General features: G+C 40.6%; 1 protein-coding gene across 7 annotated transcripts in view; it reads left to right on the top strand.

Annotated features, from left to right (window-relative positions):
* LOC139950490 (basement membrane-specific heparan sulfate proteoglycan core protein-like) overlaps positions 1 to 18,288 on the top strand; it is a 124,381-nt gene that overhangs the window by 76,339 nt on the left and 29,754 nt on the right. For all 7 annotated transcript variants that reach the window (XM_071949196.1, XM_071949193.1, XM_071949195.1 and 4 more), the window contains 23 exons: positions 70 to 197; positions 474 to 560; positions 1,073 to 1,131; positions 1,440 to 1,510; positions 2,107 to 2,247; positions 3,341 to 3,529; positions 4,012 to 4,104; positions 4,463 to 4,543; positions 4,996 to 5,143; positions 5,584 to 5,666; positions 5,978 to 6,091; positions 7,028 to 7,155; positions 7,960 to 8,046; positions 8,304 to 8,368; positions 9,009 to 9,181; positions 9,579 to 9,675; positions 10,863 to 10,954; positions 14,166 to 14,340; positions 14,616 to 14,888; positions 15,220 to 15,495; positions 16,480 to 16,631; positions 17,313 to 17,430; positions 18,021 to 18,181. In XM_071949196.1, the coding sequence (XP_071805297.1) occupies positions 70 to 197; positions 474 to 560; positions 1,073 to 1,131; positions 1,440 to 1,510; positions 2,107 to 2,247; positions 3,341 to 3,529; positions 4,012 to 4,104; positions 4,463 to 4,543; positions 4,996 to 5,143; positions 5,584 to 5,666; positions 5,978 to 6,091; positions 7,028 to 7,155; positions 7,960 to 8,046; positions 8,304 to 8,368; positions 9,009 to 9,181; positions 9,579 to 9,675; positions 10,863 to 10,954; positions 14,166 to 14,340; positions 14,616 to 14,888; positions 15,220 to 15,495; positions 16,480 to 16,631; positions 17,313 to 17,430; positions 18,021 to 18,181 (2,991 nt within the window). The remainder of the gene's footprint in view (positions 1 to 69; positions 198 to 473; positions 561 to 1,072; positions 1,132 to 1,439; positions 1,511 to 2,106; positions 2,248 to 3,340; positions 3,530 to 4,011; positions 4,105 to 4,462; positions 4,544 to 4,995; positions 5,144 to 5,583; positions 5,667 to 5,977; positions 6,092 to 7,027; positions 7,156 to 7,959; positions 8,047 to 8,303; positions 8,369 to 9,008; positions 9,182 to 9,578; positions 9,676 to 10,862; positions 10,955 to 14,165; positions 14,341 to 14,615; positions 14,889 to 15,219; positions 15,496 to 16,479; positions 16,632 to 17,312; positions 17,431 to 18,020; positions 18,182 to 18,288) is intronic.

Genomic DNA, 18,288 nt, shown 5'->3' with positions numbered 1-18,288 from the left:
CGTGTTTTAATAAACCAATAATAATACTAACAAAGAAATAATAAAATATCTATTTTTATTTTTTTCCAGGCATGTCAACACAATACTTATGGTGACCGATGTGACCAATGTTTACCTGGTTTCTATGGCAACGCATTAATTGGTACCCGTGACGACTGCAAGCCATGCCCATGTCCGCTAACGGCAGCACCCAACCAGTAAGTCTCTTTTCTCAATGGATCCTTTTTCTTTTTTTGTTTCACCCTGCCTTCTGATCAGCTCTACATCAGTCTACATACCCGTAGAGTGAATACCACATTTGCATAAAGCTGTGTGCTGGCAGGCAAATTGCTCAGGATTACACACACACACAACAGCGCCCTCTGCTGTCCTACCCACAGGGCCCACAGTAGCTACAAAACGTGTACCTTCCCTTTAACAGAGACATACAGTTCAAAGCACTAAGATGGTATTTAATTATTTTATGTTCTCAGATTCTCCTCAACCTGTTACCTGAATAACGAAGGCTATGCAACATGTGATAACTGCCCAGTGGGTCATGTAGGAGGCAACTGTGAACGGTAAGTTCATCAATCCGTTTGGGCATCGTAGGTTGGCTCAGCGGTTTCATTTCATTGCCAAAGGCAGTGGTGTGTCCTATATATCACCGCAATACTGGAGCGGTCATGTCCACCCAGGAAGAATTATCCATACAAAATCAGATTTGTATTTTTTTTAATCCTTTTTTATTGTATATTTGGTTTGCGTTAATACCATGTGTTCATCTACTTGCCAGGTAGAGTTTGTTCTTAGAGAACTGTCTTGCTTTATTCTACTGCGGCGGAGAGATAGTCGGAGGTTCGGGAAACTTCTCAATTCTGAAAAGAACTGTCCTGCTTTTTAACTATTACCTTGGTGGATGGTATAGAAAATAGACTGGACTACTACTTTAGCTTATAGGATTGTAATTAACTAACTGCCGCGGAGTCAGTTCTGAATTGGTCTCAAGGTTTCGACTAGCTTGCTCTAAGCATCGTCAGGAGACGATTATTTATTATTTTATTATTGTTATTTATTGAACTTGTTTCAACAGATGTGAGGCTCCCTATTTTGGAGATCCAACACGCCCTGGTGGAAGCTGTCAAATAAATGGTGAGTGATTTTATTACAATCATCCGGCTCTACAATCATCCTTGCTATTGATAACCAGCGATGTGACCGTGCCCAGTAGGCTGGATCCAAATAGTCGACTTGTGTAGTCCAACTAAATCGTCGACTAGACAGAGTTTGGGCTAACCTAGAGGAACTACGGTCATCGATAGCTGTTGCACGAAATTGCCCCATGGCTATGGCTACTGATTGTCTCCTCATTTTTTGTTACAACACCCTGAGTAACAGTCGTAGCCGAAGCCGCCAATTACGATACAGCCTAACCTCTGAAATATTTTCTTGACCCCCAGGTGCCTGTCAGTGTGACCCTAGAGGGATCAGGCAGCAAGGTTGTGATCAAAGAGGAGATTGTACCTGCAAGGTAAGATAGCAGCGGCAAACAAGATCCAAAGGTCTTGGGTCCGAATCCCACCCGAGTAATATGCCTGTGATTCTTTGTTTTCACAGAACTCGGGTAAGTACTGAGTATACAGTGCTAACACACATCGGTGTATATGGGTAAAAACCAAAATGCATATTCTTTATCTCCGTAGAAATATATCATCTTTAAAACAAGGTCCAATTCAATCTGCAATTTAAAAAAACAAACAAAAACATTGTCTTAAAGATTGATACCCGAATAAAAGAAATGACAATTCAACCCTAAAGCGGCGGAGGGCTTTACCATTTCATAGCTGTTTTGTTGAAAGAAATCATTGAACAATTAAAATTTGTGCATTTATTTTACTGTTTGACCAAAAAGTGTTGATGTTTTTGACCGAAAAAGGTATTTATGAATGGGAATCAAAGTGTGTTGAATCGATTTTCAACTAGTGGTTTAAACCCGCCGAGGCCTGGTTTTCGATAATTTACCTCGACTTCGTCTCGGTTAAAATTATCAAGAACCAGGCCTCGTTGGGATTAAACCACTAGTTGAAAACCTCTTCACCACACATTGATTCCCTTATTTTCTCACAGGCCTACACAGAGGGTTCTCGTTGTAATGTTTGTAACTACGGTTACTTCAATCTGGAGGCCAGCAACTCGGACGGATGCACCAAATGCTTCTGCATGGGAATCACAGAGAGATGTGGCAGCTCTAATTACTATCGTCAACAGGTCAGTGCAAAAAAGCTTCTTTCCAACCCTTAAAGGCAGTGGACACTATTGGTAATTGTCAAAGACTAGCCTTCACAGTTGGTGTATCTCAACATATGCATAAAAATAACTAACCTGTGAAAATTTGAGCTCAATCGGTCATCGAACTTGCGAGATAATAATGAAAGAAAAAAACACCCTTGTCACAGGAAGTTGTGTGCGTTTAGATGGTTGATTTCGAGACCTCAAGTTCTAAATCTGAGGTCTCGAAATCAAATTCATGGAAAATTACTTCTTTCTCGGAAACTATAGCACTTCAGAGGGAGCCGTTTCTCACAATGTTTTATGCCATCAGCCTTTCCACATTACTCGTCACCAAGAAAGGTTTTATGCTAATAATTATTTTGAGTAATTACCAATAGTGTCCACTGCCTTTAAGTGAGCGCTTGTAACTTGAAGTTGTGGCACATTTTGTTTAAAGTTTTCTCTTGGGTCTCAAAGACCTTGATACCCTAGATTGGACCATTCCACATATCTGAGAGGGGGGTTCAGGTCCCAGAGTTGTGTAGATTTTTTCTGAGGGCTGAAAAACACTTGTGTTCTAAAGATTGTGCCCCTTCCGACCAAGATCTAACCCATTGTTCTTTGTAGTAGGATGGATGTCTTGTTGACAGCCTGCGCTTACCAGAATAAGGTCACCAGCCAAAGTACCATGCATTGTTTACTATCTATGACTGGTATTCTGCAAATTTTTTGCTCAACAGAAACTGCTAAGCGATATTTTCTAGCTATGAAATTTTACAATAAATTGAGTAAGTGACTAACTTCTCCTGAAGACGAGCAGAGTATACTGTTCGAAACATTGAGACCGTTGGTTCTTTTCAGAGCCAACACTCCTTTAGAAGAGATTTTACCCGCAAGTTTCCTACTTAAAACCAATTCTTATCTGAGACTCGGGAAAGTACTGAGTATACAGTGCTACACACATCGGTGTACATGGGTATATGGGTAAAAACCAAAAATTAAAATTCTTATCTGATTCATTGAATGTTCATGACATATTTTTTTATAAATTGTTTGTCAATAACTATTTGTTGTTGTTGTTTACCTGCAGTTGAGAGTTGAGTTTCGGTCTCCGACAGACTCCCGCAGTATGGTTCTCCGTAACCGCGGCGGCGACTCCCTCTACTCTAGCGGATTCAACATAAACGTTCCGACCAATGAGATCGCATTCAGAGACTTTGATCAGCTCCAGCGTCAAGCCTACTTCTGGAGTCTTCCACCGAAGTTCAGGGGAGATCAGGTAACCATCGAGGGGAAACAAATTATATCAAGTTGTACATGTACCTGGTCAATTTGTTGCCACTACCTTCCCCTTCTCGTTCGCTACAGTTTAAACCTCAGAATTTCCATAATTGTAAAATTGTCTTCATTTTTCCGGTATTATTTGAGTGCGTTCTACCCTCATAACATACTTGGCTGAATGGAGTTGTGCATTTATGGTTTTTTTTCCCTAAAAGAGAAAATGGAATCAGCTGTTGCAAACTGCTTACCAACCAATGCGAAAAAACACTTTGGCCGAACGTTTTGACCCATAGCCAGAGAAAGACTCTGCTAGGGTCGAAATGTCAGACCATTTTTTCTTAATGGTTAGAAAGAAAATGGATTTCTGATATCAGACAAACAGAAAGTACTGGCCTTTGACCTTCCACCATTGACCTTCCACCTTTGACCTTCCACCTTTGACCTTCAACCATTGACCTTCCATCTTTGACCTTTCACCAGGTAACAGCATACGGCGGTTTCCTTCGCTACACCATCAGTTACAATGCAGCAAGCTTTGGTCAACAGTACAGCGAGAGTGACGTGGAAATATTTGTAAGTGAATGAAACAAAAAACATGGAACACTTAAACAGTTAAAGAAGTGGGCTGTGATTTATTTTTTATTTTGTCGATGCTAGAATCTGATAATCATCATTTGTGGATGAATAAGATGTCGATGACAGATGTAAAAAAAAGAAGTGAAGTTCTGAAATTTAATCTTTTTTTTTCCAGAAGATGATCAGAGCATACTGATCTGAAGCGATGAGCTGAAACCAATGGTTGTTTGTAGAACCACCCCAACCCATTCAGGGTATTATGAAACCTTTACTACGTGTATATTGTATTTCCACCATGCAAAGTTTCAAATCCTAAATACAGTCATATTGTTTTTTTGTTTTTTTTAATATTTAGGGAAACAACATACGTCTCATCTACCAGGATAGACCTCTACAGCCCGGAGAGACAAGAACTAACAGTATACAATTGATTGAGGTACGGTATAATAATGATAGATAGGCCATCCCATCATAGTCAGTGTGCAAGCACGATGACCAATTGGGGACCTTTGGACGCTAGGTGGCAGCAAACTTACCAAGTAACGTTCCATTGTTTACGTATTTCTGACCAAGAACAATGGATTTTACCTGGTAAGTCTGCTGCCACCAAGCAGCCCAAAAGTCTCCCATTGATGTTAAAATTTTCACAGGTTTGTTATTTTGTGCGTGTGTTGAGATACACCAAGTAAGAAGACTGGCTTTTGACAATTACCAAAAGTGTCCAGGGCTCAATTTCACAAAGCAATAAAACCCATCGTAAGACAAATTGTCAGATCACCATAGTGACGATTGATTTGCAAAATTTGTGAACTAGGCCCCAGTGCCCTTAAGCAACCCAAGTTTAAATTATTAATGCAAAACATCTTTAATTACTTGTCTGAACCGTAGGATAACTTCAGGCGTCCTGACCAAGGCCCGATAACGAGGGAGTTCTTCTTAATGGCGCTCGCCGACGTAGAGTACATTTTCATCCGCGCCACGTACCACCAGGAAATGGCAAGCTCCAGGATTCGAGACATCTCTATGGATATCGCAGGTTAGTCTGTTTGTTTGTTTGTTTGTTTAGATAATCTTCCCACTCTCTCATACAAACATTGGTTCAACGTCTATGATTATGAGTTGCACAAGTCAAGAAATTGTGATTCAGTAACTAGTCAACAATACTTATTTCTTGTTATTGTGAAATCAGCACTTAGCTTAGGGATTCGAACCCACAACCTCAATAACGAGAACGAAAAAAACGTTAGCAGTGTATTCTGCGTAGAGCAATTCAACCAATTTAATGCGTTTCTTTGCGTTGTGATCGTTATAGTTTTCTTATCACTGCGATGTGACTCGGTCTTTAGCACTGTACCACACATCGAAAATAAAAATTGATAATCTTTATCCCGAGGCAAATTTAACATCTATTACATTTCAACATTCCTTAATCAATTTTAGATTTTAGTTTCATATTTTGTGTGTGTTTGATTCCAGTTCCTCAGAACACCGGTCAACCCCAAGCCATGGCTGTGGAGGACTGTCAGTGCCCCAATGGGTACAGGGGATTGTCATGTGAGGTAAGTTGCTCGTGCATTTACGCTTATTTTCCTAAACGTTTAAACAGAATTTGTGCTTTCAGATGCTTTATTTTGAGACCTTAGCTAAGGTCTCAAATTCAATTCAAATATTTTAGTTAAAAATTACTTCTTTCTCAAAAACTGTGTGACTTCAGAGGGAGCCGTTTCTCACAATGTTTTATACTACAATGTATCAACATCTCTCCATTGCTCATTACCAAGTACGTTTTTATGCTAACAATTATTTTGAGTAATTACCAATAGTGTCCAGGGCCTTTAAATGATAATTTGTAATTTGGCCTGTGTTTCAGGACTGTGCTACTGGTTATTCTCGTATGGGTCAAGGCCTCTACCTTGGTGTCTGTATACCGTGTCAGTGTAACGGACACGCTAGCTCCTGCAACTCTGAAACCGGTGTTTGCATTGTAAGTATTAGAGATATAATTTCTCAGAGATGCATGTATCATTTATTTCTTGACATATTTGAAACAAAAAGTCGCATTCCCTTGAAGTGATTCCTCTGCTGCCGCTTCCCAGGTTGTAATGTGCTTTTGGGTTGCTCTTGCAATTAATTAATTTTAAAATAATTACATATTTACATAAATATATATTTATATTTTTTTGTTTTTTTTGTTTAACGAACTACTTTTACTTGTAAATGTACTTTTTCGGCCTGCTTGGCCACCAGTGCAGTTAATAAATAAACCATAATAATTTCCAGGTTGTATCGTAAACTTGGGTGTGATCCCTGGGCCAATTTCATAGAGATGCTAAGCACAAAAAGTTTGCTAAGCATGACATTTTTTCCTTGATAAAAACAGGATTACCAACGCAATTTCCACATGCTTTTCAGGATAAGCAAACAATAGCTGAATACCAGTAACAAGCAATATGCAACAAATTGAAATTTGGTTGGTAATCCTGTTTTTATCAAGGAAGAAATTTCATGCTAAGCAAATTTTTATGCTGAGCAGTCCTATGAAATTGGGACCAGGTTGTATCGTAAGCTTGTGAGTGATCCCTGGCTACACGGAAGTAGGAGGTTGATGGCTTCTGACTGGCCCCCCTAAACAAACTGGAGATCGCCATCTTGGTCATGTTCCTTGTATCGAATAACAATAATGAATGCTAATAATCATTTCGCAAAAAGGAACCAGACTATTTCTTCTTCCGGCTTTGGTTTGATTACATTGATTTGAAAGGGAGAAAACCAAGATGGCTGCACCATGATAACGGTCTGTAGGGCTACATAACCCAGTTGGTAGAGCACTTGCGTATGAATCTGGAGGTCAGGGGTTCGAGCTCCTGTAAATTTGTCTTTTCTTCAGTCATCAATTTAAGTGTTTTTTGTTTTTTTACAGGACTGTCTTCACAACACCGTTGGTGAGCACTGCGAGACGTGTGCTGATGGGTTCTTTGGTGACACAACGTCAGGCACCCCTGGTGACTGCCGACCCTGTGCATGTCCTCTGAGCAACCCTTCAAACCAGTAAGAACCTTCAGTTCCAACTTTGTTCCCCGGGATTAATCGATCTCGCCGCGCCATTTTATTCAGCCTTCGCTGCTGGCTCTTAGCCCATGGTGTTAGTGAAATGTGCTAGTAGTGGCACATCGACTCCAAGTGCATGCTCAAGTTTGGTGGCCTGCAAAAGATGCATCATTTCAAAGAGCAACTTGGGTCGCTTTCACAAAGATAGCGCTATGGTAGAACTACATGTAGTCCTAGGACTCTTATGTACAAACTAAAGGCTAGTCCTAACTTAGAACTAGTCCTAGGACTCTTGCAAACTAAAGGCTAGTCCTAACTTAGAACTAGTCCTAGGACTCTTGCAAACTAAAGGCTAGTCCTAACTTAGAACTAGTCCTAGGACTCTTACAAACTAAAGGATAGTCCTAAATTAGAACTAGTCCTAGGACTTTTACAAACTAAAGGCTAGTCCTAACTTAGAACTAGTTCTAGGACTGTTACAAACTAAAGGCTAGTCCTAACTTAGAACTAGTCCTAGGACTCTTACAAACTAAAGGCTAGTCCTAACTTAGGATGAGTAACTTGTCATAACTCGAGATAAGACTGATCTAACTCTTTTTTTTTTTTCAATCCACCCCAGTTTCCTTCTCGTTCTTCTTTGATCTTGTGATATGGCTTAGTCTGTGCAGATTAGGTTGACTGTGTACAAACATGAGTACTTTTTTGTCAATTGCGTTAAAATACAGTTTTATGTAAACCATGTGTGGGTGCATTCAATAGCCTTTGGCATACATATTTAACTATGTGTATTTTTTTCTTCTCCAGGTTTTCGCCCACCTGCGTTCTCGATACAGATGGTCGGCCAACGTGTAATGCCTGCCGAAGAGGATACGTCGGTCGCGATTGTGGAACGTAAGTCATGTCTTCTTGTCTCTGTGGATGCACATGATAATAATTGGTTAATATGCTGTTTTAAAAAAGTAAAAAAACTGTGATTGGCCTCACACGCCAACCAAAAAGAATGACTGACCAAACCAAACTGTGAAAAAGTAGAAGGCAAATAGGAAAAGTTGTTAATCATTCAAATTTTCAGCCCATGGGTGAATGGTCTGAAGGCGCCTTGTCCACAGTTTCTCATTGTTTATTTTGTTACATATTTTTTTCATCAGTTGCGCTCCAGGATTTGAGGGCAATCCAAGTATTCCAGGAGGAAGCTGCAGTCCTTTGGGCCAACGTAAGTATTGACCAATCAGAGGACTACTCTAGTCTGCTGCTTTCTGAACTTACTACTTAATAATAATAATATAATAAATGTATAGTATACAAATATTGGCTAGTTATTCAACCTCGGGAAATAGGTCACTCTTCTGGTCACTTTTAAATCTCATGCACTAGACTATATTGGTTCAGCCCACATGACCGTGTTTCAGCCAACCAGAATACAGAACAAGCAAGAGGGTGTTATGATCTTATATACATGTAGCGCACCTATTTTCTAATAAAGTACTGTATTAAAAAGCGCTTGAACGTAGAGAAACATTTTAAGACAGGTTTTAGAGTTTGTTGATCTATGAGAGTGATTTATTATTCAAGGATTTACGAGGTGCTTCTGAGCATTAAGCAGCCATTCCATAGGTTCCGCCAAACGTAAAGTTTTGCCTCAAAAATGTTTATGAAGCAAGAAATGTTGGCGTACCAGCTTCAGTTGACTGGTAACTTGATGTTTTTTAGTGAGATTTAATAGTGCTCGGCTGAGGTTCGAGTACCGGCCACACTCTCTGTTGGCTGGTTACTCGATTTTGTTTTCTTGGTTAGGTTGTTTTCTTAGTCAGATTTTCCAGAGCTCGGCAGAATTTATGTTTTTCTATCTACAGAAGAGAGAGAGCCAATCATAACGATCTCTCCGTCGGAGGTGTCTGGTGTCCTGTCTTCAACCATATACATCAGAGTGTCTATCCAGAACTCCTTCTCATCTGGCTATTGGATCCGTGCTGATGGGCGCCCTCTACCACAAAATGCAGTCCAACTCTCCGACAACACATTACAGGTACCACAGGGCTCTATACTTGGTGCTAAATTCTGGATAACAGACTCATTCTTCAAGCACCCTTGTCTTGTCTTGTTTAACACAAAATGCAGTCGAACTTTCTGATAACACATTACAGGTACTACAGGGCTCTATTCTTGGCCTTTGTTCTGGATAATGGACCCATTCTTTTAGCTCACTTGTTTTGTCTTTTCAACACTGCACAAACTGCCACCACTGGGCTATAAACATGCAGACCGAGTCCCCCTACCACTTAAAAGCAGCCCAACTGATTGACAAGAAAGCACCAACAATAAATATTTATTTTAGTGGTCTACATGTCTTTGGCAGAAATGTTTATTTTCGTGGCAGTAATTTTCCAGAAATTCTTCATGATTCTTTTCTTGTTCTCCGTCAGATTACCAATCTCCGAGCCAGTGATGCAGACATCTATATCTTTGTGGCCAGAAACCAATATGGTACCAGTCAGTCCCAAGTCACTATTACAGTCGTTGGTAAGTCAGAACTTTCTTTGTAATTTGAAAAAACCCCAAAACGAACTAACAGCAAAGAAGGCAAAAGCCACTCTTTGTATTGGTAAAGTCACTGGAGTGCCACGGCAGCTCAGGGTTGTATACTCCCCAGGGAGCTGAGAAAGATTTAATGAATGTTATTTGCCCAATGACCAGGGGCCAACTTCATACAGCTGCTTAAGAAAAAAATGTGGTTAAGCACAAAAATAGCTCTCTTATTTTACACATATTACTGGCCAAAATTTCATGCCATATACATTGCTTGTGACTGGTATTGAGCTATTGTTTACTTAGCATAACAATTGAGTGGAGTCTTGGCCGGTATTCTGATAATACTATTGATTATTTTGCTTAAGCAGAATTATGTGCTTAAGCAGCTCTATGAAATTGGGCCCTGGGCACCGATGTAAAGCGCATTGAAATATTAATGTGAAATGCGCTATTTTAAGAACTAGTTATTATTATGATTATTAATGCACTACAAGAAGAACACATTTAAGATGGAAATCACTCGGGGGAGCTGAAGGTAGGAATCGATATTCCTCTTAAACCAGTCTAGATTGTAGGATGGAGGGAAACACGCACCAAGGAAGGAGTTCCAAAGAGATGCAGTCGTTGGAATAAAGCTGTTGGAACGCATTTTGTTCTACATCTCAGCAGTAAAGCAAGAGTGTACCTTGTATGTGTGAGAAGAAGCAGAAAGCCTGCCATTGATTTCACAAAACTTTTCCTATCTTAAGACTAATCTTAGGACTTCGGACGAGTCCCAACCCTGCACTGTAGCATGCAGACCTTAAGATGAATCCTAAGTTAGGGCGAGTCACTCGTCCTAACTTGAGATAAGACGAGTCCTAACTCTTTGTGAAATCGACGGCTGGTTTCTTATAAAAATATCCTGATAGGAGGAACTAGGTCAGAAAAACTGGCAACCATTTACCATTTACTATGAAAATATCCATAGAGAAAAAGAAAGACGGTGGCTATGCAGACCTACATGTACGATGGGAAACAAGTTGTAACGTTGATCTTGTGGCTATATTTTTATCGGTGGAAAATTTAATTCCCTCTTGTTTTGTCCCTTCGTGCAGGTATCGTTTAGCATACATAAGTGGCAATAAATTGACATAAATCATCTCTAAAATATTAATTACACATTTATTTTTTTCCAGGGCCTAGCATGAGAGTAATCGTTGAGCAACCGGTTGATCTAGAAGTAGAATCTGGATCTACGGTTGAATTTATCTGTCGCGGAATCAGCCAGGTAAGCATTGCTTGATTATAATCACTGATGCACTGTCACTGCATTCTATGTTTTTATCAAACATCATCATCAAAATTATATACCCTTTTCCCGTCCCCCCCCCCTTCATATTAAGCAATGCTTAAAAGGCCTAATGTTTTTGCATAGACATGGTGTCAAAGATGCTATGTCAAATTTTTGGTCCCAAACACTAAAAAATTGATTTTTTTTTAGTGAATGGTATTTCAAAGAGTATCACCCGCTCTAACGAAAAAAAGTTTAATTTTACTTTTAATGGTCAGGAACCTTGACAAAAATTAAAAAACTTTCTTATCAAACACATAAGAATTGGTCACGTGATATATTGTCGGGATCCCGACAAAAACTAATTTTGAGCACTTTATTTCACTGTTACTAATGATTGGCGGACTTTTTCGAGCAATAGCTCAAAAGAGAGCTAATAACTTTCTCGACCCCCATCAAAATACCTATTGAATTTTAAATCAAAATTTTGGGGTCAAATCGGCCAAAAATCTGACATAGCATCTTTAAAAAAGAGCCACAATTGGAATGAAATCTCATGGGTTTGTTCAACATGACATTTTCATTTAGTAATGATCTTGGGTTGAACAAAGAAAAATTGACTAGAGCAGGATTTGAACCACTGACCTCCAGATTAACTCGGGTGTTTTCCCTGGCTATACGGTAGTTACAGGTTGAATTGCGTCTGACTGGCACACTAATCCAAAATGTTGGAAAAAAGTAGGACGAGTATAATGCCTCCTGCTGGCATTTAGAGAGAGAGAGGGACATGGCTTGTATCATGAACTTTGGTAGTTTTAATCACGTTAACACTTGGCAGCCATGTTGATGGAAAGGTACATGAGTGAGGGGTTAGACTCTAGAGGGCGCTAGTCCTGTATGTATGCATGTGTGAATCTGACAAGGAGTGCCAACATATGGCTAGATAGCTAGATAGTTGGTAGAGTGCCATTATGTTAATCTGGAGGTCACACAGGTCCAAGTCCCCCTACAGTAATTTTGTCTTTGTTTAATCCCCAAATTATTCCAATCTTACCCACTCAGTTTCCCTCGTGGTTTATTACTGAATGATAAAAAAAAGAGAACATAGAATTAGCTGTTGCAAACTGCTTACCAACCGAAAGGACCCATGGTGTAAATGCAACAAATAGTTAATGGCATGATGTTTGGACCCTAGCAGACAGAGTCTTTGTCAAAAAAAATCAAAAAGAAATATTATTTTGATTGTTTGATATCATTTTGCCGTCTTTACTCACAAACGTCGACAGTTTGGGGAGTGGCTCGATTCTTGCTCCGGAGAGTTCTGCTCCACCTTGTCCTTCTCTGGGAATGATTCATCACAGGTGATGCTCGCACTGCATGTTGGACCGTGGATGCGTTCTCTTCAGTAAACATTTCTTCCTTTGCTTTTAAAAAACGACAGCCAATCTTTCTCTCTAAAGTGTTGACTTTGAGTCGGCTGCTTAGCATTTTGGAATCTTTTTAGGAATGCTCTATTTACTTAACTTTCTTTATATATCGGAATTGTTGGGTCAGCTACGGCTATGGCTGTTGCTATAGGGGTGTTGCTAAGGATGTCCTATACTTCAATGCATGATGATGGCGAGATCCAGCCATAGCCGCAGCTGTAGCCGCCAACTCAGACACGAACTAAGTGTTGACCCAAGTCACGTGATGCCATCTCTAAACAAATCCGGCCAATTTGAGGTTCAGATTATCCTCGTATTTCTGTGCAGTGCGCAATTTAGGCGACACGCTTGCACGTACATGCACACCATGCATTTGGACTCCATGCTCATATGGTACATGTAGCTGCTTAGGGTCAATATGCATGTTAGTCATACGACAGAGTTCCTCAAGGGTCTACTATAAGCCCTGATTGTTGCACACATCTTGCATTTGAACTCCAAAAATGGCCGACCGTGCGCATTTTGTAGCTGCGTGTGATGTCAGTGCTAAGGGTCAATATGCATGTTAATCTTGCATCAGGGTTCCTCAAGGGTCTACTATAAGCCCTTATCATTTCTCTGTGTACAAACAGGATTTGTCAACAGCATCTTGGAATGAACTTGATTTTCTTATTCTTATTAGACTCAGAAACGCATGGCTTTGTTGAAGTGAGGTTCCACATGGCTTCGTCTGTGGGCCTGGATCTCATGCTGTATAATCCTTTTTAAACTGGCTGGTCAACAGTCTTTGAAAGCTTGTCAAAATTTATCACTTTTCTTTCTTTTTTCTTCCTACTTTTTTTCTTTCCTTCCTTTATTTTTATTTCTCTTTTACTTCCTCCTTCCTCCTTTTACTTCTCCGTCTTCCATGTAGTTCTTTCTTTGCTGATAAATTAATGTTTACTGATATCTGTCATTCTTACTTTCTTAAACATCTTTCCTTGTTATCTTCTCATAATTGAATGTTACAGAGAGGTGCACGGTTTACATTATAAAAGGGTTCCACAAGGCTCCCTATTTGGCCCTCATCTTATTTTGATGATTGCAATGAAATAATAGCATCTTGGATTCTATCAAGAGTTTTTGTTAAACTTTCCTAATTTTGAGAATGTTTGTTTTGTGTCCTCTGTGTGTTTTATTGTTACTAGCCATACAGTTTATTTAAAAGATGTTTAGATGGTGCCACATGGACTTGTTCTTGGCCCTTGTATATTTTGGTTAGGTGTTTTTTTATGGAGACAACATGCAAATAGTTCTCTTTATTAGCTGTTTGGTTTGGAGAAGAATGCACCAGTTCTTCTCATCTCAGAACCACCATGGCTGACAAAGAAAATTAAGAACCGGTCAACTTGGGAAATTACTAAGTGTACAGTGCTAAAAAGTAAGTATACACCGATGTGTGTTAAACACACATCGGTGTATACTTACTTCCTCAGCTGCTAAAGACTAGGTGTCCCTTGGCATCCTTGGGGAAACCGTCCCTATTCAGGTCTATTTATAGCTTAATGTTCTGCCTCATGAAGTGGAATGTTGGCATCGTCCTTGGGAGAGACGACTGGGTTCTATGCCCCAAGAATAAAAACACCTAGGCTGGGAATGGAAGGAAAACCTTTGGAAACCCACATACATGTAGAGGTCTGTCATCAACCTAACTTGATTGTATTCTTACCATGCATTGCTTCAGTACTTCAAATCCTACTTATACATTCAACCCTCTTTCAACCCTCTTTCTACCCTTGTAGGTTGCATACACACTAGCTTGGAACAGACAAGGGGGTAACCTCCCACCTAATGCAAGAGACATCATGGGCAAGCTCACTATTCCATTGGTGACTGAAGAGGACCAGGGAATTTACGTCTGTACTGGCTCAAACATGCATGACACAGACCAGGCCAACGCCAGACTTCGTGTGATTTGTAAGTCGACACTGTTAATTTTCTTACCGTTTTGCTAATTTAACAGTGTGAACTTTACACTTTGAAGATTGTTCGGCTCTGATGTTGCTCAGATTCAACCAGTAGCTTCAGCACACCCATGTTTCTTAGTACAGAACTGGTCTCAGCTCAACCTGAGCTCTTTGAATATTTTTCGTCTCTGATCACATTGAGATTCAACCTGTCACCACAAAATCCGGACAAAGGTGATAAAATGTTGGAATAACCTTTTTTCAAATACTTGCACCCCTTTTAAGCTTCTTTCCGTTCACCCACCGTTCGCATCGAGCCACGCTTCATCGAGGCAGAAGAAGGAGACAGTATCGAGTTCTCCTGCATCGCCGACGGCAACCCCTCACCGGAATTGTCTTGGAGAGGTGGCACCGGTGGAATACTGAGCCCGAGGGCCTCCTTCACCGACGGGGTGTTCCGAATCGAAAATGTTGAACGCTCTGACGAGGCTGAGTATTTCTGTGAAGCTGTTAACTCTGAGGGCTCAGCGAGCTATCGCGTTGTTCTGTACGTCAGAGGTGAGTACAGTGTACATTTTGCAGTCTCACTTGAGCTTTTCACAAATTGATCAATTGATTTAGCTTTAAGAAAGACTCTTCTAGAGCCGAAACGTCAGGCCATTAACAATTGGTTATCCTGGACTTCTTTTGACTTAGTCCCTAAAAAATAATCCTATGTACAGTAAGGCCATGCCCAAATTGACTGACTAAAGCTCGCTACAGTTTATTTGCAAGATTGACATGAAAATTTGTAATCAGTGAGTTCTAAGGCTGACATAACATTTGTTCCCTGAAGTATTTTCATTTGTCCTTTAAAAAAATCACAACTCACTTCTGATTCTATTTTCAGCCTCTCGCCTTCCCAAAGTCAACATAGACACGCTGGAACAACAAGAGCTGACGGAGGGCGCCAGAGCCGTCCTGTACTGTACAGCGTCCGGGGATCCACCACCAGTTGTGACGTGGACCCGCCAGGGCGGCATACCCCTACCATCGCAGTCCCGGCAGGAGAATGGATACCTGATCATCCCGGATGTCCGATATGAAGACCAAGGAGTGTATATCTGCACTGCTACTAACCCCATCGGTTCACAGAGTGGAGAGATTGATATAAGGGTCAACCGAGGTGAGAATACCAGGCCCAATTTCATAGAGCTGCTTAAGCAAAAAATTCTGCTTAAGCAAAAAATTCCTTGCTTAGTAAAATCAGATTATCGGCCAAGACCCCACTCAATTGTTATGCTAAGTAAACAACAGCTAAATACCATTCTCAAGCAATGTACATGGCATGACATTTTGGCCAGTAACTTGTGTAAAATAAGCCAGCTATTTTGGTGCTTAAGCAAATTTTTTGCTTAAGCAGCTCTATGAAATGGGTCTGCTTACCGTAAGCACAGAATCGGCGCTTATGGAATCAGGGAATTCCATCCTTATATCAAGCGTATTTCACGGGTTAGCAAGGAATTTTGGCTTGTGTGCGTGCGTACTTCACGTTACTTGGCATTCTACTCGTACACAGCTAGCGCAGAAATTCGGCACTTGCAGGTAAACGGCGAATGGCGATTGTAAGCGCGCAATTCGGCGTTAAACAGAGCCATGAAATTGGGCCCCTTGTCTTATGGCCATGCAACTTTTTAACGGATCAGCGATGATTTGCTCTTTTGTATCTTCACTTTTTGTTTTGTGTCGTGGCCGAGTGGTTAGAGCACCAGATTAAGCTCTGGGGGTTTCTGATCAGCCGAGTGTGGGTTTGAGTCCCTTTCTAGACACTTTAAATCTGAAACAATACACTTAATAATCACTATTGCTTCGTCCTTCAGATGGGATGTAGAGCCTTAGGTCCTGTGTGCTGTGTAATGCAATGCGTATAAAAGAACTGCGTGCACTTATCGTTAAGAAAAGAGGTTCACCCCCGGTGTTCCTGGTTTGATTGGCTGCATATTGTACCACAGCATCTTGTAAACCATTATATGGTGCTTGTGTATGTAAAACTGCTCACTCTCTAACCGGTGAGTACCCACCCCCAAGTTTGTCATAGGCAAACTCGGGTATGAATGGATGATTTACGAAAACGTTTAATACTACCTTTTCTCTTTTCATCGTTTCACAGACAATACAGTTGCACCAACTGCCCGGATCGAACCCCAAGGTGCCATTATCCGGTACGGGACGACCCAGGTCCTACGTTGCATTGTCAGTGGTACCCCAGCACCGACTGTCACATGGTCTCGACGCGGTGGACCTCTCCGAGCAAACCACGTGGTATGTTGTAAACAATTGCTCCTTGTTATTGTATAGGGTGCATTCGTTTATCTTCCCTGGGTTGTCCCCGGTGTGTGGCAGTTTTTTTTTTTCTAGGACGAACGTGGGTAATTATCTGCACACGTTCGTCCTGGAAAAAAAACCTACCACACAGCGGCGTCGGCCCAGGGAAGCTAAACGAACGCACCCATTGTTTATCATCAAGCAAACTTGACGCGCAGCTTGAAATAGCGCAATACGCAAGTTCGAACACATTACATATGATGTGGATTGTGCAATGCTAATAATGTTACACTGTTGTTACCATTGATTTATCAATCAGAATCGAGGGTTCAAGTTTTATTGAAGATGATTTTGATTGAAGATGATTTTAATTGTCGCGACATGAAAATGCATAATATCTCTGAAAAACAGATGAATGTTTGTTGTGTTTTCACTAAATTAGACACATTTCTCACAGTTTTAGTTGTTTTCAATTTTGCTTTATTTCCCACTAGCTGATAAGCTGATTTCCTTGTTTTTGTTTTTTAAACTGTGCTACAAATTGGTTTAAACACTCCTCACCGTGTTTGTATCGCATGTTTGAACATGACCACGTGATCTCCTCTTGACCAGTCAAAATAGTTTAACTGTAACGAATATTTGTGAATTTTTTTATCAATCATTATTTTTGGGGTTCAGGTATCTGGCAACATGTTGCAGATTCGCGACGCTACTCAGTCGGACGCCGATTTTTACACCTGCCGTGCCGATAATGTCAGAGGCTACTTTGAGTACAGTGTTGAGATCCTTATAGAACGTAAGTAGAGCTTCATCAACTATGGGGTGGGGGGGGGGGGGGGGGGCCGTTTGGCATAGCGGTATCTTTCTTCGCCTTAACACCTCTAGAACCCTGGTTTGAATCCTACCAGGGACACTCTGTGGATTTGGTTTTTCAGTCCCTACCAGCTTGCATGGGTTTTTTCTTGAATATTTCTTGGGGTGTTCTGCGCCCACCTCCTTGTTACACTAAGAAAGTAACCTGTCTGAAAATAAATAATGATGAAGGCTTTGAGACATTTTTAGATACAGTCATTATTGATTAAGTACCTTATATTGATTCAAATATGGTAATTAGGCTACTGTCCCAGCATATATTCCAGCACTACTAGAGAGCGCCCAATTTCATAGAGTAGCTTAAGCAGAAAAAATAGCTCAGCACAACAAAATTATGCTCACAAGAATAAAGTCACCAGCCAAAATACCGTTCCCACATGTACCATCTGTGACTGGTGTCCTGCTTCTTTTTGCTTAGCAGAAAATTGTCAAGCAATAGTTTTCTGTCAAAGCTATAAAAATAGGCCCTTGTGGTTTATTTCTCTTGAGTAATTTTGAATGTTTTCATTGTAGGCCGTGAGTCACCAGTGATCCAGATATACCCTTCGTCTTCCTCCGTTATCAGCGAAGGCGACGGTATTCAGTTTCAGTGTCGTGCGACGGGTCTTCCTCCACCCAATGTCTACTGGAGCAGAGTCGGAAGCGAGGGCTTCACCGGCCAGACGTACTCTAATGTAAGTTGATTTGAGACTTGACCTAAGGAATGTAAGATTTGATTGTCGAGTCTTAAAGGTAGAGTCATAGAATGGGAAATACTTCCCCCCCCCAAAAAAAAAAATCT

This window comes from Asterias amurensis, chromosome 18, assembly GCF_032118995.1.
Source record: "Asterias amurensis chromosome 18, ASM3211899v1".
Classification (NCBI taxonomy): domain Eukaryota; kingdom Metazoa; phylum Echinodermata; class Asteroidea; order Forcipulatida; family Asteriidae; genus Asterias; species Asterias amurensis.
Note: the sequence above shows the minus strand (reverse complement) of the source record. Positions and strands in the feature narration are given on the sequence as shown.